The sequence below is a fragment of the Anolis sagrei genome, chromosome 1 (genome assembly GCF_037176765.1).
Source record: "Anolis sagrei isolate rAnoSag1 chromosome 1, rAnoSag1.mat, whole genome shotgun sequence".
Taxonomy (NCBI): Eukaryota; Metazoa; Chordata; class Lepidosauria; order Squamata; family Dactyloidae; genus Anolis; species Anolis sagrei.
Window position 1 is genome coordinate 165,396,277 of NC_090021.1, and position 25,740 is coordinate 165,422,016.

Below are 25,740 nucleotides of genomic sequence, written 5' to 3' on the forward strand. Positions count from 1 at the left end.
TAGTAGCTTTATTTAAAAACACATGTACCCCCTCCTTCATAAATGTTTTGTAAAAGAAGTAAAAGTGAAATCAGGTGATTTTTTTTTAAAAAAATGAGCCCATTGTGCCTTCCTTGCCTGAAAAGCCGTCCTCCCTTCTTCCTCACCTTCTTTTTTAGTTCAAGTGGCATTCAGGGAGCCTGAAGAATGCTGTGTAAGCTTCCCTACAAAACAAACAAGCAAAACAAAAAACAAAAAACAGCCAAATCTTGCAAGGCTTACACAGAACAGGAAGCTTCTATTTATAATAGCAGCTATTTTTCCCCATCAACCTCAAGTGCCCAAAATGGCAGCTGCATTGCATTCTTTGGGTTCCCCTATATTGCTCCACAACACTGACAGGACAAAGAGTTACCTTTCTTTCTCTGGTTTGGGCAAGGAGTGGGATAATGGGGTGAGTACTATGTTCCTAAGGCCGTCAATGTCAAGACAGGCTTACTGCCTCTGCCTCTTGTTGCTGCCTCCATGGTGGGTCCCTAACAGAAGCAAGTTACTTTCCTGCCCCCCCCCCTTTTTTTTTTCAGGCCACATTGTAATTACACAGGACACCTAGAGACATCATTTTCAGTTTCTTTGTCCATCAGCAACCCATAGATAAGTCAACCATGGTTTTTGGAGTCAATATTTTTTAGATTTATATATAAAATGATGGTAGCAAGAAGAGGCAAAAGTACTGTATATACTCGAGTATAAGCCTAATTTTTCAACCCCCTTTTTAGGCTGAAAAAGCTCCCCTCGGCTTATACTCGAGTCAAGGTTATTTATTATTTTACTCTGTTATTAGTATTATTTTTCTTTCATGTATTATTTTACACTCTTTATTATTATTACATTTACAGTATTTTACCCTATTATTATTATATTTATTATTTTACACTATTTATTATTATTATTACATTTATTATTTTACTTTATTATTGCATTTCCATTATTTTACTTTATTATTATTATTATTATTACATTTATTATTTTACTCACTTTATTATTGCTGGAAGGATACATAAGTACATTTACATCGAAGAAGGTTAGAATAATGATTTAATCAGAGTTGGGCAGTCATATCTCAAATTACAGTTTTATGTAAATATTCAAAAACATTTCACCTCCTGATGCCTCAATTTATTATTATTATTATTTATTAACTTTATATGTACCCCGCTAGCATCTCCCGAAGGACTCGATGCGGCTTACACAGGCCGAAGCCTCAGAACACAATACAGTAAAACATAACACGACAATAGTGAACAAAGCAAATCAAATAGTTAAGCAAATAACAACGACAATAACAATACATCATGACACTTTAAAACTGGGCCGGCCAACGCCATGGGGTACAGGGTTAAAAGTGCTGGAGTGGCAGGAGGAACATAGGATTAGAATAGTGCGGTGTGCAGTAATGTTAATTGTACTAAAGTGCTTCTAGGACTTGGGTGGGGGATTCCTAATCTGAGAAGGCACATCGGAACAGCCAAGTTTTTAGGTTCTTTCTGAAAGCTGCTAAAGTAGGGGCCTGGCGAAGATCTTTTGGAAGGGTATTCCAAAGTCGGGGGGCCGCCACAGAAAAGGTCCCCACCAAGCGCGCTTGCGACGTGGGTGGGATCACGAGCAGGGCCTCCCCAGATGACCGGAGCGAGCGTGTGGGTTCGTAGATGGAGATGCGGTCATGCAGGTAGGGTGGTCCCAAACCGTTCAGGGCTTTGTAAGTGAGCACCTGCACCTTGAATTGGGCTCGGAAAATAAATGGCAGCCAGTGGAGCTCCTTAAACAGAGGGGTAGACCTCTCTTGATAATGAGCCCCGGTTAGCATCCTGGCTGCTGCCCGCTGGACCAGTTGCAGTTTCCGAGCCGTCTTCAAGGGCAGCCCCATGTAGAGTGCATTGCAGTAATCCATTCTAGAGGTGACCAAGGCATGGACCACCCCGGCCAGATCAGCCTTCGCGAGGTACGGTCGCAGCTGGCACACAAGTCTCAATTGTGCAAAGGCTCTCCCGGATACCGCCAACACCTGAGCCTCAAGTGTGAGCGACAAGTCCAGGACACCCAAACTGCGGACCTGTGGCTTCAGGGGGAGTGTAACCCCGTCCAGCACAGGTAGCCACCCTATACCCCGATCCGGTTTACGATCGACCAGGAGGACCTCTGTCTTGTCAGGATTGATCTTCAGCTTGTTCTTCCTCATCCAGATCGACACAGCGGCCAGGCACTCGTCCAGCACCCGAGAGGCCTCCTTGGCATTAGGTGGAAAGGAGTAGTAGAGTTGAGTGTCATCCGCATAAAGATGGCACCCAACTCCAAAACTCCAGATGACCTCTCCCAGCGGTTTCATGTAGATGTTAAAAAGCATGGGCGACAAAATGGAGCCTTGCGGGACCCCACAGGTCAAAGGCCAGGGGTCCGAGCAGGCGTCTCCCAGCTTCACCATCTGGGTTCGTCCCTCCAGGAAGGACCGGAGCCACGATAGAACCGCGTCCCCGAGGGCCATCCTAGAGAGACGACCCAGAAGGATACCATGATCGATGGTATCGAAAGCTGCTGAGATGTCCAAGAGAACCAACAGAGTCACACTCCCCCTGTCCAGTTCTCTGCGGAGGTCATCCACCAAGGCGACCAAGGCCGTCTCGGTGCCATGACCAGGCCTGAAACCAGACTGTGACTGATCTAGGTAGTTGGTATCATCTAAGAAGCTCTGGAGCTGGGAGGCGACCACCCGCTCCAGCACTTTACCCAAAAAAGGGAGGTTGGAAATTGGCCTGTAGTTGCTCAGCACCGTGGAGTCAAGGGAAGCCTTTTTTGAGGAGTGGACGAACCACAGCCTGTTTCAAGTTAGATGGAAAAATCCCTTGCTCCAACGATGCGTTGATAATCAATACAAACCAATCAACCAGCCCCCTCCCTGGCTGATTTAATGAGCCAAGATGGGCACGGGTCTAGAGATGAGGTGGTCGCTCTCACAGCCCCAAGAATCTCCTCCACGGTTTCAGGAAGAACAGGCCTAAAAGAATCCCACAAGGTTGGACAAGCAGATGCCTCCGTCACCTCTTTTGGCACTGCGATGAAATTGGAGTCGAGCTCAAGGCGTATCTGGGCGACTTTGCCTGCAAAATGGTGTGCAAAATCGCGACACCGAGCTGCTGGATCATCAGTGACCCCCTCCACCGCAGGTGGGTGGAGGAGTTCCCCCACGACCCGAAACAGCTCCGATGATCTATTTGCTGCAGACGCTATCCGGGTGGTCGTGAATGATTTCCTGGCCACCTGTATAGCCACGGAGTATGCCTTAAGAGAGGCTTTAGCCCGTGCTCGATCAGACACGTCCCGAGATTTCCTCCATTTGCACTCTAGCCCCCTTCTCGCATGCTTCATCACAGTCAGCTCCCTGGTGAACCAGGGAGATGGCCTGTCACGACGCAACGAGATGGGCCGTTCGGGTGCGATCATATCTAACGTCCTGGACATCTCCCCATTATAGAGAGTCACCAAGGCGTCGATAGAGGCAGGAAGATGTAATTTTATGGGTATCTATTTTTATTTTGAAATTTACCAGTAGCAGTTGCATTTCCCATCCTCGGCTTATACTTGAGTCAATATGTTTTCTAAGTTTTTTTGTGGTAAAATTAGGTGCCTCGGCTTATATTCGGGTCGGCTTATACTCGCGTATATACGGTAAATGTTAGATACTTGGTGTGGGGAAAGGCTCACATCAACAACAATAAAAGGGAGGTAATAAGTTCAACTGATGCTGTGCTGTAATAGATAAGAAACTGAGCACAAAACAAGAATGTGGCTTTGTGACCTGAGAAACCAGAACTATTTTCAATTGTATTAACGGAAGCATTGCTTCTAAGATTCAGGAAATAAGGGCGGTGCTGTGTTCAGCTGTGGTAAGAATCTGGGCATAGATTCAGTTCTGGACATAAAAATTAAGGAAGGTTTTTTCTCTGTCCTAGAAATGAAGAGATGATACATTTCAGAAAACTGACAGGATGGAAAGCAGGAAGAAACCCATTGTGTTTCAAAGGAATAAAATGGTAGTATATTGTCATTTTAAAACATCGTAAAAGGCTGAAATGTAATCAGCTGGTTGATGCTTTTTAATGGCGTAATATGGTTCTGGAAAAAATAAACTTGAATTTTTGAGATATTAGTTCTTGGAGATTTAAGTTTATAAAACAATATGTGAAGTAATTTTAAAAGTAAAATAGGTTTTAAAATATTATGTCTTTCTGTTAATATAGTAAATACAGCAGAGGAATATAAGGATCATGTGATAATTTTTAAGGTTTTTAAGGATTTTAACTGTTTACTTTGTAATACCATTAATATTTAATTCTATTTTAATGTTCGTATATTGTTAAATTTAAAATTGTATTTCATTTGGTTTTACTATAAGCCGCTTTGAGTCTCTTGTGTAACTGAGAAAGCAGGGTATACATAATAATAATAATAATAATAATTTGCTAAATACAACCAGTTTAAAGTCAGTGTGTTGGTATCCTAAAGGTTGGACTTATGCAATGAGTTATACGTTGAGCTACCTTTATACCAAGTTCAGAAACTTCAGACTTACAGGAACATCTAGGAGTGGGCATAGTAAAGTCACTCCGCTGGTTGCCAATTAGTTTCCGGGCAAAGTTTTTATCTTTAAAGCCCTATGTGGTTTTGATCCTGGTTATCTACAAGATTGCCTTCTCCTATTTAATCCGCCCTTTAGGACAAATAAGTCCTTTTGGGGGCAGCTATTCCAACCAGAACCCAAATAACCAACACCTAGAGGATCTTCTCATCAGCTGCCCCAGGACTGTGGAATCACCTGCTGGAAGAGATTCTATGGTTAAATCAGCTGTCAGAATACAAGATACAACTAAAGACCTATCTCTTCATGATGCCACTTTGTTGTGTGTATTTTGATATATGCATTTTAGTGGTGTTGTATTTGTTATCGGTTTTAATCATGTTGTACTCTGTCTTAAGCCATAGAAAGAGGCAGGTAATAAATATAAACCGTAGTTATTGTTGTAGTAGTAAAGAACATTCAACTATTCATTTATTTTGAGAGGATTTTTTTTTCAATACAACCATACATATGTCTTCTGCAGTCAAAATTATGGCCTATATCAAAAAGAGAAATGGGCACATGCTTTTCTATTTCTAGAATCATAAGGTTCTTTTGCTTTTTTAATATTCTAGCTCAAGAGAGGTGAATGTTACTAGATAGGCTGTTTGCAATGATGATCTAAGGTTTATTGATAATGTGGCCTGGGACTAAATGTGTTTCTCTTTATCTGATCTCCCTTACTGAATATTTAAAAGTGTCTTCATTTATGAATATGATTAAAAGAACAATACTTGCAATATTGCTGCCAGCAGCTTTTAAGAGCTTTTTCTGAGCCATACTACTCAGTATCAGTTCTGTTGCTAATGCCTCTGCAAATAAGATTTTTGCTTAAGTCTAGTATTTGATGATTGCAGGCATTCTGCTGGAAGAAAAGGAATGAGCCTAACACTATATATATTTCGAAAAGAACAGAGAACAAAAATACAGTAGGAACAATCCCAATACTGTACAAATCCATTGTGTTTATATCTTATATAAACTTGTAACAGGAAGTTTAATTTCACTTTCAAAGATGCATGAATTAAAAAACAACATTCTCCCACTTTTGTCAACTGTCTGGAATTAAACATTGGCACAAAAAATGAACTTGCCTGTTTTTTTTTTTTTCTGGTTTAGCTGCCCAAAGTGAAGAGACAACATGTGCTTTTCGGGATGTTTACCAAAATGACCATGGGATTAGTGAAAGTCGAATTTCTCAGGAGAATGGTACCATCTTGTGCATGAAAGGCAGTACTTGCTATGGCCTTTGGGAGAAAACACGAGAAGGAGAAATACATCTTGTGAAACAAGGTATTTTTCTTAGCAATGACACTATTTCTTAAAACTGTTGTGATTTTAATTTTGGTTTTGTCATTTTCCTTAACTTAATAGATAAATAACAATTTTCTTAAAGTCCTGATCACTTTTTTGTTTTTCATAGTGACATATACACTAGTTTTGATTGAGTATAAGAAGATTTTGAGATCATACATTCATTTGTCATTTGGAAACATTTTGATTGTTCCAAATCTAGACAAACTGGAATGATTTCTATGAAAAATGAAGCAAACTTCCACCCAAAATGGTAGGTTTAAGTTAAGTCTCTGGGGGAAATAGTTTTCTCTTTAAAGAGAAAGAGCTTGGGAAAGCTTCTTTTTTAGGACTACAATTCCAAGAACCCTCTCTGCAGGATGGCCAATTATTTTGTTACTTTGCTACAGACTATACTAAAAACAATAATAGCATTGGCTAAGAACAGTGCATCTACTCTGAATGAGTACTTGGAGGAGATAATATGCAGGGTAAGAAAAAACAAACTGAAAATGAATCCAGACAAAACAGGGGTGCTTACAGTTAAGTGTCTCAGCTTGAGCTTGGAGGTATGTCAACCAATCCTGGATAAAGTTACACTCCTCCTGAAAGACTATGTTTATATCTTAGGTGTGAACTTGTATACATCCCTCCTAATGGCAGTCAAGTTAGATGTGACAGTCGGGGGTATTTATTATCAACTTTGATTGTTATGCACGTGGTACACTTTCTAGAATTGGAGGACCCAAAAATAGTGATGGATACACTGGTAACCTCGAGGTTGAACCTCTGCTATGTGGTGTACATTAGGCTACATCTGTACCCAGTTTGTAAATTTCAGTTCAAAGCATGGTAGCCAGGCTGATTATTGGTACATCTAAGAGTGACAATATTACACCCATATTCAAATTACTCCATTGGCTACCAATTAATTTACAGGCAAATTGCAAAATGTTGGTTTTTTCCTTTAAAGCCAGGCTAAGTGCAGGACTGCCTTCTCCCATATAATTCACCATGTACACTCAGGCCTTCTAGGATACATTTACTTCAGTCAGCCATTTACTGTTCTCCAGATGAAATTTATATGGATGCCCCTAGACACTGTAATGGCCTCCAGGAAGAGATTTGTCAGTCAGAGACACTATGAGTTTAAATCAGCAGTCAAAGCCAGTTCCTTTTACCAGGCCTATCCAACTTATTTTTAAATTATGGTTTTTAAAATATTTATTGATAGTTTATAATACATATTTGGTTTTATATGTATTTTAACTGACAAGTCAAGTTGCTCCTGACACACACACACACAAAACATTGTGATATTTGTTGTTGTTCCCTGCCTCGATCCACAGGTGAGTAAGAGGATGATGATGATGATGGTGATTCTATAGAATTAAAAGCAATTTTAAAGGATGTCAATTAAAAAAAAACAAATAGAGGCAATAAGCACATCATGAAATATCTTTGCTCATAAACAGTTGGTTTGCAAAGACATGCCAAAAGAAAAAAAGTCCTTACATGTCACTAGAACAGTGGTTCTCAACCTGGGGTCCCCAGATGTTTTTGGCTTTCACTCCCAGAAATCCTAACAGCTGGTAAACTGGGTGGGATTTCTGGGAGTGGTAGGCCAAAAACATCTGGGGACCCCAGGTTGAGAACCACTGCACTAGAAGGACATCATACGTTTAGCCTTTTTAGGAAAGGGGTTACAGAGTCTTAGTAGCAGCCAGCAAGAAGTCACTTTCCCTTGTTCCCACTAGATATGAATGGTAGGATGGAGTGAAGGTCCTTACAAGCCAAAAAGGTTTGTGTAAAGATAAGTCTATCCGGTGAGAAATTGTGAAGTTAAAAAAATGAAATAACTAGGACATCATAAAAACTAATATAATAGTTACGCATGAAACTTGATCTAACAACGTTTTATTTGTTTTGGGTTTTTTTTAGGATGTTGGTCTCATATAGGAGATCCCCAAGAGTGCCACTCAGAGGAATGTATAGTAACAACAACCCCTTCCTTGGTTCAGAATGGGACATATCGTTTCTGCTGCTGCAGTACCAACCTGTGCAATGTCAACTTCACAGAAAACTTTCCACCCCCAGATCCAATAGATGCAACATCAGTCTGTAAGTCAGAGGGCCTAAAGATAAATTATGAAAATATTGTTATGATTTTAGAAATGAAATTGAAAGGCAGTGTTGTTGTTTTTAATCATTCTGGAAAGTTTTAAAAATTAGTTTTCACATAGTGTTTTATCCTAAAAGAAACACTGATATGGTTCTTTGTGTCCTGTGTAGCATTAGTGCATTATTAATCACCACAGCATAGAACTAGTAGGTATCAGAAGGGGATAAGGAGATGAGAGGAAGAAGCCTTTCATTGCTGCTACTTCACACTTCCAGTATACAGGGCTTCTTCCTCCCTAAAACACCCACATCCCTTTCACATGGACTTTTTTCAAGCCAGGTGTCTTTCATTCTATATCTGTCTATTTCATTTTTATTGCTTTTAAAGTGTACTGGATATTTCTCCCTGTTGAAATGTATTTTGTTAGTTTTGGCTCAGCCCTCTAATCTGTTAAGGTCATTTTGGAATCTGATCCTGTTTTTTGGGGTATTAGTGATCCCTTCCAATGTGGCGTAATCTGAAAATTTGGTAAGCATGCTCTCTGTGATAAGTATTAACCTGATGGTAGTGATTAGTTAAGCTGTCTAAATATCCCGAACCCTAGAAAGCTGGAGGAGTCAGATCAGTTAGTGCTTAGAATTATACAGATGCTGAACGCTGTATAGAGAATAAGGCAAAGGCAAACATGCTCTGAAGAAATAGTGAAAAGAAATCCTTTTGGTTGGGGAGGCCATAAAAGAGTTGACTGGCAAGCACATAACAATGGGAAGAATTATAAATTCAATAAACAGAATAATGAAATTATCTTCCCTCTGTTCAAGTGTCTCTTGCTATTTCGGCTTATTGTTTTCATTATAATTTGTAAAGGAACTGACCAAGAAAATGTGGGATATTTGGGACTTTATATGAAAATAAATAAACCAATACTCTTCTTGATATTGATGGAAACTGAAAGTTGATTTTGCCGGGCAAGTAAGTGAACTGGAAAATTCACTTTGTACTTTACTGTGGCTTTAGTACATTGATCCACAGTACATTAGTGTTTTCAGGGTGGGTTTCTCAGAAATACTTCCTACATTATCAGTATGAATTCTTAAAATCTTGTAACAAACCCAGGTTTGAGCATCAACATCTGTTTTGTGAATCGCTGATTAATTATTTTATTTATCTTATTATTAGATTTTTAATTATGATTGAAATTTGTGCTAGAGGGTAGATTAGGAGAGGGGAGAGAATGAACAGACATATAATTGTATTATCTTTGGTTTACAACTAGAAATCAGAATAAGCAGACACAATAGTACTGCATTAAAACTTACAGCACCTGGATCTCGTATAGTTTTCTGAATGCTGTCTTGCACATTGGCAGCATGTCAGCAGTATAAAAAAAATTCTATTAATACATGGTTCCTTAGTGCAGTCAATTCTATATGGACCACACACCCCTGAAAGGTGTGTGAAAGGAGATATGATAGCCATGTATAAATATGTGAGAGGAAGCCACAGGGAGGAGGGAGCAAGCTTGTTTTCTGCTTCCTTGGAGACTAGGACACGGAACAATGGCTTCAAACTACAAGAAAGGAGATTCCATCTGAACATTAGGAAGAACTTCCTGACTGTGAGAGCCGTTCAGCAGTGGAACTCTCTGCCCCGGAGTGTGGTGGAGGCTCCTTCCTTGGAAGCTTTTAAACAGAGGCTGGATGGCCATCTGTCAGGGGTGATTTGAATGCAATATTCCTGCTTCTTGGCAGGGGGTTGGACTGGATGGCCCATGAGGTCTCTTCCAACTCTTTGACTCTATGACTCTATGAAACAGATAAAAGATTATGTGATTAAGTGACATAATGCATTGAAAAAAATATTCCAGGAGAAAAGCCTGTGGTGCAAGTGATAAAATTTCTCATTTAACCCAATCACAGAAAATACATTTCAGGATGGTATATATAACACAGCTCATTATAAACAAATAACCAAACAAATATCCAAGTACTTCTAGAAAATATCAAAATACGTGATTTTGTGATCAATGGTGGGAATGTGCAGCGGCAAAAAGACAGCAAGGAATGAATGACAAATTCCTTTAGTTCCTTTACTGTGTAATTGCTCTTGTTGCAAATTCATATGAGAATTTGTGAGGCAACTATGTAACTAACAGTTTTGATTCTGCTTTGTGCAATGCTGCTCAAAGGAAGATATCCATAAAACTCTGGGATGTTGTTGAGTAGCAGTTATGTGAGCTAAATCGTTTCTAAAGGCTAAATGAAGGAAATGGGAAGAGGGGCTTAACTTATGGAGAAGAACCTTGTATGGCATCTACATTTGGAAATTAAGTTGCAATGTTTCTTAATATGTCTTAGTAAGTCTGCCACAGATATCTCCGTGCATAGCCATGCCATTTGGTAACTTATCTGATATCTATGTAGATAATGGCAGAAATGACAGATTTGGGTCAAGAAGCAATCTAATAATAGAATACAAGATACAGTGATTGCATTAGCTACTTGGAAGGGAAGCTCTTTTTGAAACTATACCAGCAGCAAGACCAACAAGAAAAAAGCTTCATGAAGGAGAGACAATTTATTTCTTCCCTTTCCTTCTCTTCCTTCTTAATGTGTTACTAAGAGCGCCCTGGAGTCCAGAAAAGAATGGAAAATATACTTCTCTTGAGGAGTGGCCCATTTTCTCTTCCACTTTTTTCCTTTTCTCCACCTTCAATGTGGGAAGCAAGACGACTACTTTAAAGAGATGAGGACTAACTGGTTTTAATCAGAGCTGGAGAATTGCTTTGGGGCTTTAATTATTCACCTTTCATTGAAGGCAGGGTTTTATGGGCCCTTTAATTTTATTTCTGAACTCACATTCTGGGAATGTTGCTGCCATCCCTTCTAACAATTATTGTAGGTGGTTTAGTATATTGTACATTCAGAATTATAATACTACAGTAGCTATTATCTATTTAGTTTGTTTCCTCAGATATTTTGTCTGTTTAGTCAGAGTTAACTGGTCTGTTTTAGCAGAAAATAAACCACATACTTGTGTGTCCTTCTGTTGTTTGTTTGTAATGTTAGGAACTGCTACATTTTCATGATACTGCAATTAACTAAGTCTATTGGTATTGATAGAGGTATTTAAGCAACAACTATGTAGTAGACTAATGTTTGCCTTTGTTTATACCAGTTTACAAAATTATATGTTTTCTCATAACTCAAAGTTGAAATTCTCAGGGAAAGCTTTAGACTCAGAAATAAATTATGATACATGTCTGAGCCTGCTTTATGTTCTTTGCAGAGTCTTATTTACTCTCTCCAAACTAAAGCATGATCATAGATAAGACTTTTTTTCAAAATATTTTAGATTAGTTAAGTTGTTCAAATTATTTTCAAAACTTAGTCCTACAAACACAAGCTCTGCCAACAATTTTTCTCATTCAAGCACTCACATTTAGGTAAGAAAAATATAGTTAAGATCCAGGTCTGTATACTCACTGTGCTATATATTTACATATAGTGTTAGTGGTTGAAGTTTTTTTTCTGTCATTATGTTCTCACATCATATAGTTTTAGGATTTAGATTGGTGCACAATCATCCATAGAGAATGCAAACTGACTTCCATTTATCCTTTTGGACTTCCCCTTTCCCCCCTTATTCCTGCACCCCAGAGGTCAGCTGCAGAGGGTTGTTTGACCTTCCTGAGAAAGAGTGAGTGCTGGAAGAAGGGAAAATTTATCTCCCAGCAGCATATATTCTGATGGTAAACAAACATGAAAATTTTGCTGTGTATTTTATGTAACTCGGACCTAGTTTAGTGTGAGTAGTGTTCATCTAAATTAAAACAATGGATAGGAAGTAGACTTGTTTTACATTTATAATATAGAAAATCTGATCTTCAGCACTGAATAAATGTATGCACCACATTTAAAGAACTAATATTAAATTCAATTTAAAAGATGAATATACATGAAATACGAATGGCATTGCTCTTATGGGAAGGCAGTGGCCTTGCTTATATTGCAGTTTTTAACAACTGTGTGAACAGTTTGTGCTCTGGGAGGAAGGGGTTTTATGCATCGTTCATAATTCTGTCACAGGCACATGAAGGCACAAATATTCAGCATAGCATTTTCAGTTGCAGTTTACATGCCACATAAGAGACTAATATATTCCTCATACCCACATCACAAAAAGATTATTAGTGTTTGTTGTTGTTAAGTTGATTTACAGCAACCATGTGAATGAGAGACCTCCAAGTCAGCCTATTATCAATAGCCTTGCTCTGGTCTGAGAGACTCAGGGCCATGGCTTCCTCGATTGAATCTATCCATCTGGAATGAGGCCTTCTCCCTTTTCTACTGTCTAAGCATTATTGTCTTTCCTAGTGAGTCATGTCTTCTAATGGTATGACCAAAAATTTGTATATGCTATAGAATCCTTTTATTTGCCTTTTTAGTAATACATGGTATACATAGGACCCTTTGCCACAACTACATTTAAAATGAATTGGTTTTCTTCTTATCCATTTTCTCTGCTATCCAGCTTTCACAAACATACATAGCAATTGGAAAATCAGTGACATGGATAACTTTTTCAAGATCATTCATTTGGGTTTCTATGGCAAAGTGGGTTTCCAGATTCATAGTCATAGAATCATAGAGATGGAAGAGACCTCATGGGCCATCCAGTCCAACCCTTTGCCAAGAAGCAGGAAAATTGCATTCAAAGCACCCCTGACAGATGGCCATGCAGCCTCTGTTTAAAAGCTTCCAAAGAAGGAGCCTCCACCACACTCCGGGGCAAAAAGTTCCACTGCTGAACAGCTCCGACAGCCAGGAAGTTCTTCCTAATGTTCAGATGGAATCTTGTTTCTTGCAGTTTGAAGCCATTGTTCTGCACCTTAGTCTCTAGGGGAGCAGAAAACAAACTTGCTCCCTCCTCCCTATGACTTCTCCTCACATATTTCTACATGGCTATCATGTCTCCTCCCAGCCTTCTCTTCTTCAGGCTAAACATGCCCAGCTCTTTAAGCCGCTCCTCATAGGGCTTGTTCTCCAGACCCTTCATCATTTTAGTCACTCTCATCTGGACACATTCCAGCTTGTCAATATCTCTCTTTGATTGTGGTGTCCAGAATTGGACACAATATTCCAGATGTGGTCTAACCAAGGCAGAATAGAGGGGTAGCATGACTTCCCTGGATCTAGACACTATGCTCCTATTTATGCAGGCCAACACTCTATCCCAGGAGTCCTCAAACTTTTTAAACAGAGGGCCAGGTCACATTCCCTCAAACTGTTGGAGGGCTGGATTAGAATTTGAAAAAAAAATGAATGAATTCCTCTGCACACTGCACATATCATATTTGTAGTGAAAAAAAACACATTAAAAACAATACAATAATTAAAATGAGGAACCATTTTAACAAATATAAATTCATTAGCATTTCAATGGGAAGTGTGGATCTGATTTTGGCTGATGAGATAGGATAGTTGTTGTTCTGTGCTTTCAAGTCGTTTCAGACTTAGGTTGACCCTGAGCAAGGACCAAGTAAATGATCTTGGAGGGCCATATCCGGCCCCCAGGCCTTAATTTGAAGACCCCTGCTCTATCCACTACACCATGCTGGTTCTCCACATTTACTGTGTCAAAAACAAAACAAAAAAAAATCCTAAGACCATATGGCATTTATATTCACTTGTGTTTCTATCTACAGGGCTGTAATATTCAACCTTTACATTCTCCTCTCAACTTTTGGAGACTATATTTGGAGACTATTTGTTGATTATGTCTTGCTTGAATATTAGCAAATACATTTAAAATGTATATATATAAACAAATAACATAACTAAGTTGCTATAGAAACAGAGTATTATTCTGGCCATTTTGTTTCTTGCATTTTTATCTTAGCATTGGCTCAAGAATATGTGATCATTCTAATCCAACAGTCAAACACTGTGTTCTTGTGGGTTTTTTCGGGCTATAGAGCCATGTTCTAGAGGCATTTCTCCTGACGTTTCGCCTGCATCTATGGCAAGCATCCTCAGAGGTTGTGAGGTCTGTTGGAAGTAGGAAAAATGGGTTTATATATCTGTGGAATGGCTGGGGTGGGGCAAGGAGCTCTTCCCTGCTGCAGTTCGGTGTGAATGTTTAGCTGATCACCTTCATTAGCATTTGAAGGCCTGCCTGAGTCTGGGAAAATCTGTTGCTGGGAGGTGTTAATCTGTGCCTGGTTGTTTTCCTCTCTGTTGTTTAGCTGTTATAATTTTAGAGTTGTTTTTTTTTAATACTGGTAGCCAGATTTTGTTCATTTTCATGGTCTCTTCCTTTCTGTTGAAATTGTCCACATGCTTGTGGATTTCAATGGCTTCTCTGTGTAGTCTGACATGGTGGTTGTTGGTGTGGTCCAGCATTTCTGTGTTCTCAAATAATATGCTGTGTCCAGGCTGGTTCATCAGGTGCTCTGCTATGGCTGACTTCTCTGGTTGAAGTAGTCTGCAGTGCCTGTCTGATGTCTGCCGGTAAGGCATTCCATAGCCGAGGGGCCACCACTGAGAAGGCCCTGTCTCTCGTCCCCGCCAAGCGCGCCTGTGACGCAGGCGGGATCGAGAGCAGGGCCTCCCCAGACGATCTTAATGTTCTAGTCGGTTCATAGGTGGAGATGCGTTCGGAGAGGTAAGCGGGGCCAGAACTCAAGTTGTATTACAAACAGCCACCATTATATAAAATGGTGTTACTTTTGCAGGTAATGATAATAAAGGAATATTCAGTTCTTGTGAGTTTTTTCGGGCTATATGGCCATGTTCTAGAGGCATTTCTCCTGACGTTTCGCCTGCATCTATGGCAAGCATCCTCAGAGGGTGAGGTCTGCTGGAGCTGGGAAAAAAGGGGTTTATATATCTGTGGAATGACCAGGGTGAGACAAAAGGCTTTTGTAAGTTGGGCTAGGTGTGAATCTTTTCAACTGACCACCTTGATTAGCATACAATGGGCTGACTGTGCCTGGAGCAAACTCTTCTTGAAAGGTGATTAGATGTCCCTGCCTGTTTTTCTCTCTGCTGTTTTAATTTTAGAATTTTTTAATACTGGTAGCCAGACTTTGTTCATTTTCATGGTTTCTTCCTTTCTGTTGAAATTGTCCACATGTTTGTGGATTTCAATGGCTTCTCTGTGTAGTCTGACATGGTGGTTGTGGGAGTGGTCCAGCATTTTTGTGTTCTCAAATAAAATGCTGTGTCCAGGTTGGTTCATCAGGTGCTCTGCTATGGCTGATTTCTCTGGTTGAAGTAGTCTGCAGTGCCTTTCATGTTCCTGGATTCTTGTTTGGGCGCTGCGTTTGGTGGTCCCTATGTAGACTTGTCCACAGCTGCATGGTATACGGTAGACTCCTGCAGAGGTGAGAGGATCCCTCTTGTCCTTTGCTGAACGTAGCATTTGTTGGATTTTCTTGGTGGGTTTGTAGATTGTTTGTATGTTGTGTTTCCTCATCAGCTTCCCTATGCGGGAAGGGAACCACTGATCGCATAGGGAAGCTGATGAGGAAACACAACATACAAACAATCTACAAACCCACCAAGAAAATCCAACAAATGCTACGTTCAGCAAAGGACAAGAGGGATCCTCTCACCTCTGCAGGAGTCTACCGTATACCATGCAGCTGTGGACAAGTCTACATAGGGACCACCAAACGCAGCGCCCAGACACGCATCAAGGAACATGAAAGGCACTGCAGACTACTTCAACCAGAGAAGTCAGCCATAGCAGAGCACCTGATGAACCAGCCTGGACACAACATATTATTTGGGAACACAGAAATGCTGGACCACACCAACAACCACCATGTCAGACTACACAGAGAAGCCATTGAAATCCACAAGCATGTGGACAATTTCAACAGAAAGGAAGAGACCATGAAAATGAACAAAATCTGGCTACCAGTATTAAAAAAAAAACAACTCTAAAATTATAACAGCTAAACAACAGAGAGGGAAAAAACCAGGCACAGATTAACACCTCCCAGCAACAGATTTTCCCAGACTCAGGCAGGCCTTCAAATGCTAATGAAGGTGATCAGCTAAACATTCACACCTAACTGCAGCAGGGAAGAACTCCTTGCCCCACCCCAGCCATTCCACAGATATATAAACCCATTTTTCCTACTTCCAACAGACCTCACAACCTCTGAGGATGCTTGCCATAGATGCAGGCGAAACGTCAGGAGAAATACCTCTAGAACATGGCTCTATAGCCCGAAGAAACCCACAAGAACCTAGTGATTCCAGCCATGAAAGCCTTCGACAATAAGTCAAACACTGTATTAGACGAAAGTGAGCGGTTCAGGCGACAATTTATGGACAATGAGATTAACAATGAAGGCATTGGTTTTATATGTTTGTAAAGGTTTTATTGAATGTATTTTTAATTCTGTTAATTGTATATTGTTAGGCATCAAATTGCTGCCTGGTTGTAAGCCGCCTTGAGTCATCTTCAGGCTTGAGAAAGGCAGGGTAGAAATATCGTAAATAAATAAATAAATACATTGTTTTCCCCCTTACCACTAATTAGGCAACTGCTCACTATCTGAACATAATAATGATAATAATAACAATAATGATAATAATAATTTTATTTCTTAGCAGTCTTTCTTTGTGGCTGGTTACAGAATAATTAAACACATAAATATTGTAAAAACACCACAAATACACATATTAAAATGTATGTCTATAAAATACACAAAAAAGACATGAGTTTAAAATTCATGCTTTAAAAAAGCATGAAAACTATTGGCAACAGGTTAGATTGGTATCAACATCAGATTTTTTTAAATGTCTGGATTCAATCACTTATGTGCATTCCTACATTCCCTTTTAAAGTCAGTATTCCAACAAAGTGGCTTTTTAAGCCTTCACTAAGGTAGCAGAAATCAAAGCTGTTTAGAGACTGCAATTCCATAAAATGGTAGATTATACGATTAAAACAGCAGAATTTCCTGTAAGTGTTTTGCAAGGGTTTTGTACATTTATTCTTACTTGCTTGTCTCAGAGGTATTTGTCTGTTTGTGTTCTGATGCAGCAAAATACTCAATGGTTTTTTTGAAATGCTTAGAAATAGTATATTCTCCAGAAAGATTGTATATCAGTTTAATATTAAAAGTGAGTAGAATCCATCTTAATGTCTTGTTGTATCGGTCTAAGTCAGGGTGTCAGTCCCATAATATATCAATACTTTGGCAATTTCCACTGATTCTGTGAGACTAGTCTATGTAAGACTGATAAAACCTAGTTCAGTATAAAGGATTATCTCAAGGCAATAGTAAATTACCAAGAATGGATTATCCACTGTGGAAGGAAAATTATACAGCACATAGATATTTATTAGTTTTGTCAATTCCCAAAATGTCAGTCTTTTGTATCGGAAATAGCAAAGATTCCTAAAAGACTTACTACGTTCATTTTATATAAACTTCCATGGGTTGGCCACCTATTTGGACGACATACCAGAGAACCAAAGTCATCCATGTAAAAATGCTAAAAAGCAGCCAATTTTACTCCACAAGGCCACAAGTCTGAGAGGTAACAGATATGTTTTTGTTTTCAGTCTGTCACTAAATTGCTGAACCACTATGTAAACTTGGCTCTTTTGGAATACATTCACATAACTTACTGACTAAATAAATAAATATAAGAAAATGTGCAGATCTAGAATGAAGCAATGGTTAACAGTTGCTATGGAATATTATAACTGTGATTATAATGTTTTTAATGTTTATGGTGCTTATATTTTAATCGTGTAATGATGTTGCATTGTGTTATTGTATATTTTTGTATGTTGACACATGTTGTGAACCGGTCCGAATCCCTCTTTGAAGGTGAGAGGGTCGGTATATAAAACCTCGAAATAAATAATAAATAAATAAATATTATTTGAAAGCATTTCATCAGTACAACAACAAGAAAATTAAAACAAGAGATGAAATATCTTTTTACTGACTATATTGTTTCTGTATGCATATTTCAAGGGCTTAAATAATTATTGAGGTGCCGGTGTTTGAAGCCAAACTATTGTTGGGTGTGTGTGGGGGGGGGGGGGGGGGGATCTACTATAACTTTTGTTTATTAGATGAATGCTAATGTTGGTTTTTAAATAGGTAAGAGTAAAATGATTTGGGGCAAATGCTATTTTCCCCCTTCCTCTGACCTTTATTTTTAGAAAAGTTATTCAGTCCAATAATCCTTAAATTACCTTTCTGAGAGAGACTGTAAAAAAAGAAAAGAAAAGGAGGAAGGCGAGGGCCCAGGCTGATGCATTGTATTAAAAACACCCGTTGCTGCTGCTAGTGCGTCAGGGTTGTTCTTTCTTTGACACAGCAGAACCAGACAAAGGCTGAGTGTAGCAATGAAGCAGACGGCACGCCTCCAGTTAGTACCCCGGTCTGGCTCCAGGATTTGTAAACAGAAACATCCCAGGCTCCAATAAGGCAGACGGCGGCTCTCCCGTCTGATCTGCATGCAGGAAGTGCCTGCTTGTACAAGCCTTGCCATTGCATATGAGCACCCATGAGCTGTTTAAGTTTGCCAGAGCTGCCTTATTGAGAATATTGGAGAAACAAAGGTGTTTAACTGCTTCGTGGGAACACAATGTGCTTTATACAGCATGTCTAAGTGTGAAAGACCATGCAGTCATGTTAAATTTTATTGATGCGTGGGCGTTGCTCTCATCCACTGTATAAAAATCCTCAAATACTTTCAGCCATACATGTAGAGGTAGCTTTTGAAATATCTCTTCCTTTAAACCACTCTTTCGCTAATCATGAGGGCTATTGTGTGACTAGAAAGTGGCTGCAAAAACCGAGGCAAGGCAGTTTACTTCAGCATGGGTCTGCCTCCAAGTCCTTTTCACATGCCTTGGCTTAAATTTCTTCTTTTTTGTAACTCTGGCTTGCTTTCAGTACATGTTGGCGAAAAACTATAGAGAGTAAATGAGCGGAAGGCGAGAGCTCAGTCTGGAGCCATCAGGCCTAAGACCAGAGATAGAGCCCTGGCCTGGACAGGGTCTACCGTAGACACAAAACCTCAGGTTGATTATCCTGGGTGGGCAAGGATTCCTGCTGCTGATTTTGTTGCCTTTTCTCTCTCCCCCCCCCAAAATAATTTATATGTTTCATATTTTAAGGGACATTAAATTATGATTTAGCGCCTAAGGTCTGAACTGGACCTTAGTTTTATACAGTAGGCATATTTATGTTATTTATTAGGGTAACATAGACATTAGGAGAGAGACAAACACTTTCATAATATGAGAAATGTGTGTAAGGATTTTGTCTGCAGTTGAGATTAATGTGAATGTAAGTTCCAGTGGCTGGTATTGGGAAACCAGTGCTTAACTACAGTTTTATTGCCTTGTAGCAGTCTGCAAATGTCTTGTTTATGTTGTTAAAGCATTTCAGTAAAGCTGTGGCAGCAGGTTCTCTTAAGATTTTGGTGTCAAAAGCTCCTTATTTGCTGGTAACACCAAGCACTCTCTTGTATAATATTCTGGAGGGTAGGTACTGATGTGGCCAAGCAAACAATCTTTCCTGAGTCAAGCTTATTTTGGCAATTGCAAAAAAAGCTGTATATTGCAATGCAGTCTGGGTACTGTTCCATTATCCAGTGCAGACCCCAAAAAGGGGCCTAGACAGAAAAGGGTATTCTGTTTTACAGGGAGGAAGTTAAAGGAGGAAAATCATTTCCCCCGTTTTTGTTGGTTATTCCCCTTCTCCCCTATCCCGGTTCTTTACACGATAGTGACATGTGTGTGTGTGGGGGGGGGGGGGGGGGAATAACAGGAAAACAGAGGGAAATAGGAATAGGAAAGGGGAAAATAAGGGACATAAAGGGAAAGAAGGGGGAAAGACAAAGAAAGAAGGGAAGGAAGAGAGAAAGAAGGTAAAAGAAGGGAAAGGAAGGAAGGAAGGAAGGAAGGAAGGAAGGAAGGAAGAAAGAAGGAAAGAAAGAAGGAAAGAAAGAAGGAAAGAAAGAAGGAAAGAAAGAAGGAAAGAAAGAAGGAAAGAAAGAAGGAAAGAAAGAAGGAAAGAAAGAAGGAAAGAAAGAAGGAAGGAAAGAAAGAAGGAAGGAAAGAAAGAAGGAAGGAAAGAAAGAAGGAAGGAAAGAAAGAAGGAAAGAAAGAAAGAAGGAAAGAAAGAAAGAAGGAAAGAAAGAAAGAAGGAAAGAAAGAAAGAAGGAAAGAAAGAAGGAAAGAAAGAAAGAAGGAAAGAAAGAAAGAAGGAAAGAAAGAAAGAAGGAAAGAAAGAAAGAAGGAAAGAAAGAAAGAAGGAAAGAAAGAAAGAAGGAAAGAAAGAAAGAAGGAAAGAAAGAAAGAAGGAAAGAAAGAAAGAAGGAAAGAAAGAAGGAAAGAAAGAAAGAAAGAAAGAAAGGAAAGGAGAAATAAGGTGGCAAGTATGGAAGGGAAGAAGGAGGGAAGAAAAGGAGAAAGAAGAGGAAGAAATGAAAGGAAGGGAAAGGAGGAAAAGAACTGAGGAGGAGATTTCTCTCTCCAGGAGATAAAGCCAATGGCTCCCCTTCCTTCCGCTGCCAGGCCATCCTCCCTCCCCCCCCCCCCCCCCCCCATCTTGAGCAAAAGGTAATGGCAGAGCTAACCATTCCATTTTAAAGCGGAGAACAGAGGGAATTCATCACATGATGGAATCGGCCATTTTCCCATTTCTATGCAGATAATTTACAAAAATGTCACTTGCCAATCAGGTTAGAAAGTGCCTGAAAAGTTAACCCTTTAAAACACTTAAAAAATGGCAAGATATCTCTATCTTACAATTGATTCATACATCATGTGATGAACACATGCCGATTCTTGAGTGAGTGGCTCAGTAGATTTAATGCATGTGATGAAGTAGTTAGTTACTTTTATAAACGTTGGGGGTGTGGCCTCACTAAATGATAGCAGAGAAGCAAGTGCTTGAATATTGGGGTTCTTGTGTTTCATGTTCTGATGAGATAGCAGTGAGGTAGATAATATTTGTACTAAAAAGAGTACTTTACAATTTTTAAAAACTCAGAAATGCAATTACTTTGTTACTTTGAAGAAACATTTGTAATCATGACAGTGTGGACTAACTACTTGGGTGTAGCATACAGTAATTGTTGTTTACAACGGATTAGTTCTTGAAAGTATACTTTCAAATTCTACATAATTACTGGGCACACTTTAAAGGATTTTTTGCAAGGTAGATTATTGTACATACATTGTATATTTCAGTCAATGTTTCACTTTACAGTAAAAAAAGAAATTCAGGTTATCTTAATAATAAATAAATTAAATCTCTAGTGTATATAAACACGCATATTTTTGCATGTGTAGAACGTATTCTAGCTGAATATAGTCAAAATAAAGTATAATGCATCTGCTAACATGTTTATCACATTCTATGCATATGTTTTTGCAAATCAGCAATTATTTTATTACAAAAAGTACATTTAATTATATTGAGCATATAAAACTGCAACTATCAGTCTGTGTTTAGTACTCATAAAATTGCATTAAAAGATGAGGCAGTTCAAACATCAGTGAGAATTTCATGGAAATAAGGTATCAAAGCTTAACACTCAAATGTTATCTTTTGGGAACCTTGCTACTGACAGATGTTAGATATTAATTCATATTTTGCACCATATCATAATGAATCTGAGGCGCTCTTTTCTATCGTACAGGTTTGAGTAATAGATACTGTTTATGACTGTAGTTCAGATAGCAAAATGGCAGAATAGCATAGGCCAAAGCAAAATTACACCAAATGAAATAAGGTTCAAAACATTTTATCTTCTTAAAGTAGCAAATTGATTTTCAGTCTGTAAAAAATTTTTTTTCATTTTTTTCAATGATTTGAAAGTTTTAGAGTTTTTCCCCTCCAGATATCCATGGCTTCAAAATTTCTGAAAATTTTACCTTTTTGTGCAAGTGGAGGTACGGGTACATGTATCATGTAAAAAAAAAGATACATACTTGAGCAGTGATCTTAACATCACCACCCTCACCCCGCAGTGTTTTGTGTATTTCTTAATACTTGATAGAGAAAGAAAATTAATTTTTCTTGGTGACAACCAAAAGAGAGAGAGAGCTTGGCTGTCTAAGAGCACGTAACACCTGACAGATGGAATGTAACCCCTGAGGGGGGAAAAGCTTTGCAGTCCTGGCTCTATTTATTTATTATTTTTATTTATTTATTTATTTACTGTACTTGTAGACCGCCGTTCTCAGCCCTAGGGCGACTCATGGCGGTGTACAACATATAAAAAAAAACAAATTACAATATAGGCAATATCACAAACAACAATAACAACATCACTATCAATAATACAATTACACTAACTCATTCGCGACGTCTCATCATAGAATCACACTCTAGCACTGAATTGGGCCTTACAAGTGAAATTAGTTCAATATGATTATCATAGATGCTTATCTCATAAAGCCATAGAATCATCAAATTGGATATTTTTATTTACATGTACATTGGCTGGGATTGTGGCTGATATATTAATTAAAAACTGTTAAGAAAATGCAAGGAATAAGAAAATACATTTGTGTAGGGAATTTGAATCATTTAACCAGTGTTTTCTAACCTCTCATCCACAGTGTGTCCAGTCCTATTTTCTTGATATCTTGCTAAATAATCCTTTGTGTTTCATTTAAGACAGCTATACATTATTACATGGAGGGAATATGCCACTGAATGTCTCAGGACAATGATATTCTGCCCTTGGAATAGACTGAATCATAAATATAGGGTAAAGCTTGCAAAACTGGTTTTAATTAAGCCAAATGTTGTGTTGACTAGCATTATTGAACCTTTGTGAAACAGACTGTATTATACTGGTACCTCTTTATATGTCAACACTCATAATTTTGTTGGAAACCTAATTTCATATAACACAGCACAGGAGGAAATCAAATCTTAGGGTGTGTCTTATGAAATGCAGACATTCCAGTTGGGGAGGTCTTTGCCAAGTTTTGTCAGAGTGATTAGATAGCTCAGGACCAAATTACGTTGCTACAGAGCAGGTGTTCACACACACTTTTCCACCCGCCGCAAAGCAGTATTGTCGGAGGCCTGGGGAAGCCAATCTTCAAACAGCTGTCAACGAGTTGGAAAGTGCTATGTTGCAAATGTGTTTTGTCTGTGAGCACATTTAAAGGAAAAGGTTGTAGCTTCTGAAAAACCATGAAGTCATCATTACCTCTTCCTACATTTTCTAACCGCAACAATATTAGTATGGGGTTCCTCCATTTATAACAGCCTGGAGGCAAATAATAAATGACTCATAGTTAAGGTGCTGTCTAGAAAAATAGATTTAGTCTTGGAATTGGCACAGCAGAATTATTTCTTTATTTGAATGGCAGAACCAGTTCTGAAATCATCTTTGACAGAGTTGAAAGAGACCACAAGGGCCATCCAGATCAGTCCCATTCTGCCAAGCAGGAACATGCAATCAAAGTTCTCCTGACAAATGGCCATGCAACATCTTCTTAGAAATCTCCAGAGATTGAGACTCTTCCCCACTCAAGGCAGCAGATTCCACTGCCGAACAGCTTTTACCATCAGAATGTTCTTCCTAATATTTAGGTGGAATCTCTTTTCTTCCTATTTGAATCCATTGCTCTTTGTCTTAGTCTCTGGAGTAGTACAAAACAAGTTAGACCTCTTCTCAGTGTGACATCCTTTCAGCTATTAAAAAAAATGCCTATCATGCACCCTCTCTGTCTCTTTTCCAAGCTCAACATGCCCAGTTCCCTTAGCTGCTCCTCATGGGGCTTGGCCCTTCAGATTTTTTATCATGTCGGTCTCTCTCCTCTGGACATGTCCCAGCTTTCTAATATCCTTGTTGACTGGTGATGCCCAAAACTGGATGCAGTATTCCAGGTAAAGTCTGACCAAAGCAAAATAGAGTGGGTCTATGACTTCCCACGATCTTATCACTATACTCTGATGGATGCAGCCTAGAATCACATTAGCTTTTTTAGCAGCTGCATCACACTTTTGACTCATGTTCATCTTGTGGTCTACTAAGACCCCTAGATCCCTTTCATATGTATTGTTTTCAAATCAGGTGCATTTAATTTTTTCTGTATGGCATCATACATTTCTCGCTGTAGTCGTAGGCCAGTTGTTCATTTCCCATTACTACTGTCATTGCTTCTTTAATCCTCCATTTCTTTACATGAGGGGTCGGGAACTTGTGGCTATTCTTATAGTTTGGAGTACTATAGTTTGAAGTTCCCTGCAACTTCATGGGGATAGGCAGAAGGACTCCCTGTGGCTTTAGAGGACAGAGCAATCATGTTCTGAGTCAACCCCCCCCCCCCCCCCCCACACACACACAGTTAAGTCTACAAACCAGCAGATTTTGATGGGTGGCAAGATTGCCACTGCACCACCCCCTGAAGCTGTGGGAAATGGAGTAGCCATGATTTCAGTCACCAATCACCCCCTCCACCATAAATTGTACTCCATTGTGGAATTGTTTGTGACTGGAACTGCCAGTATGCCATTTCCCACAGATTTAAAAAGGGCACAGCACCACCTCCCCATCCACCAGGCTTGGCCCTCCCCTGGATATATTTGTGATTGTTTCACATTTATGAGGATTAATCTGTCCCTAATCTCCATGAAGATGGAAGGCCACTTGTAATACCACAGCTCAAACAATATGGGAAGCATATACGGTAGTATATAAAGCATATCCCAAATGTCTGAAATCTTGGGTTCACATGGCATGGCAAACTTTCCAATGAAGATACACAGTGTCAAGGCACAGATCTCTTTATTGCTCTAGTTGGCTAAGGAAGAATGCCAAGAGAACTTGCCCAGATTCGTCATATCTCAAGTTTGGAGACATAGACCTTTTATAGATATTTGGAAATGGCTCTGAGTGGTACAAATTATGATCCATAGTTTTATTGGTTCTCAATACATTCATTGTTGAAATAATAGACCTTGCTCTGATTGGCTCAAACTACGATCTTATTGGTGTAAAGTTTGTGGTGGGGAAGCCCTTCATTGGAAGAATTCTTTAGTCTGCCTTCTGTATCCTCATTGCCCCTTTCTACCTGTGAAAGCTCATTGACATAAGAAAGTACTATTTGGAGGAGAGGGATTTTGTGGTGGATATCAGGTCAAGGGAGGGGAACACTCCTTGACTGAACAAAATACAGTAATTGATAGCAATCCCAGGATGATAAATTTGGGATTTCTTTTGGGAAGAATTCATTGTGTCTCTGAGTGAATCTGCATTCTGATCTTAGTTCTTATTCAGGGACGAGGCTGAAGTGGGAATTCTGGTATCTTGAGTGTAACTAGAGGACATTTACCAGAACCTCCAGTTTTTAGGGTCATAGTTTCAGATAACTTAAATGTGGCTGTGTATTCTAGATTTTGCACCAGTGGATGTCTCTGAGTACTTTAAAGATAGACATACCCACTCCTGAGACTCATACTGAGTGATTTTACATGTTGAATAATATGTGGTTGAAAAACACTAGCATAAATATGAACATAGAATAGGTAATGCAGCCTTGACAATCCAGCTAGCTCATTACTCTGTCATGGCATTTATTAAACACTCTCGAAAGTTCAAGTTTAGTCTTGCAGATTTCTGTCATTTATTCCATTTCCACTTAAACATTTGAA

At 39.2% G+C, this 25,740-nt stretch overlaps 1 protein-coding gene across 1 annotated transcript in view; it reads left to right on the plus strand.

Moving 5' to 3' along the window:
* The window catches only part of BMPR2 (bone morphogenetic protein receptor type 2), a 93,437-nt gene that overhangs the window by 44,414 nt on the left and 23,283 nt on the right, over window positions 1-25,740 (plus strand). The window contains exons 2-3 of the mRNA XM_060783119.2: window positions 5,771-5,944; window positions 7,886-8,065. Coding sequence (XP_060639102.2) covers window positions 5,771-5,944; window positions 7,886-8,065 — 354 coding nt within the window. The remainder of the gene's footprint in view (window positions 1-5,770; window positions 5,945-7,885; window positions 8,066-25,740) is intronic.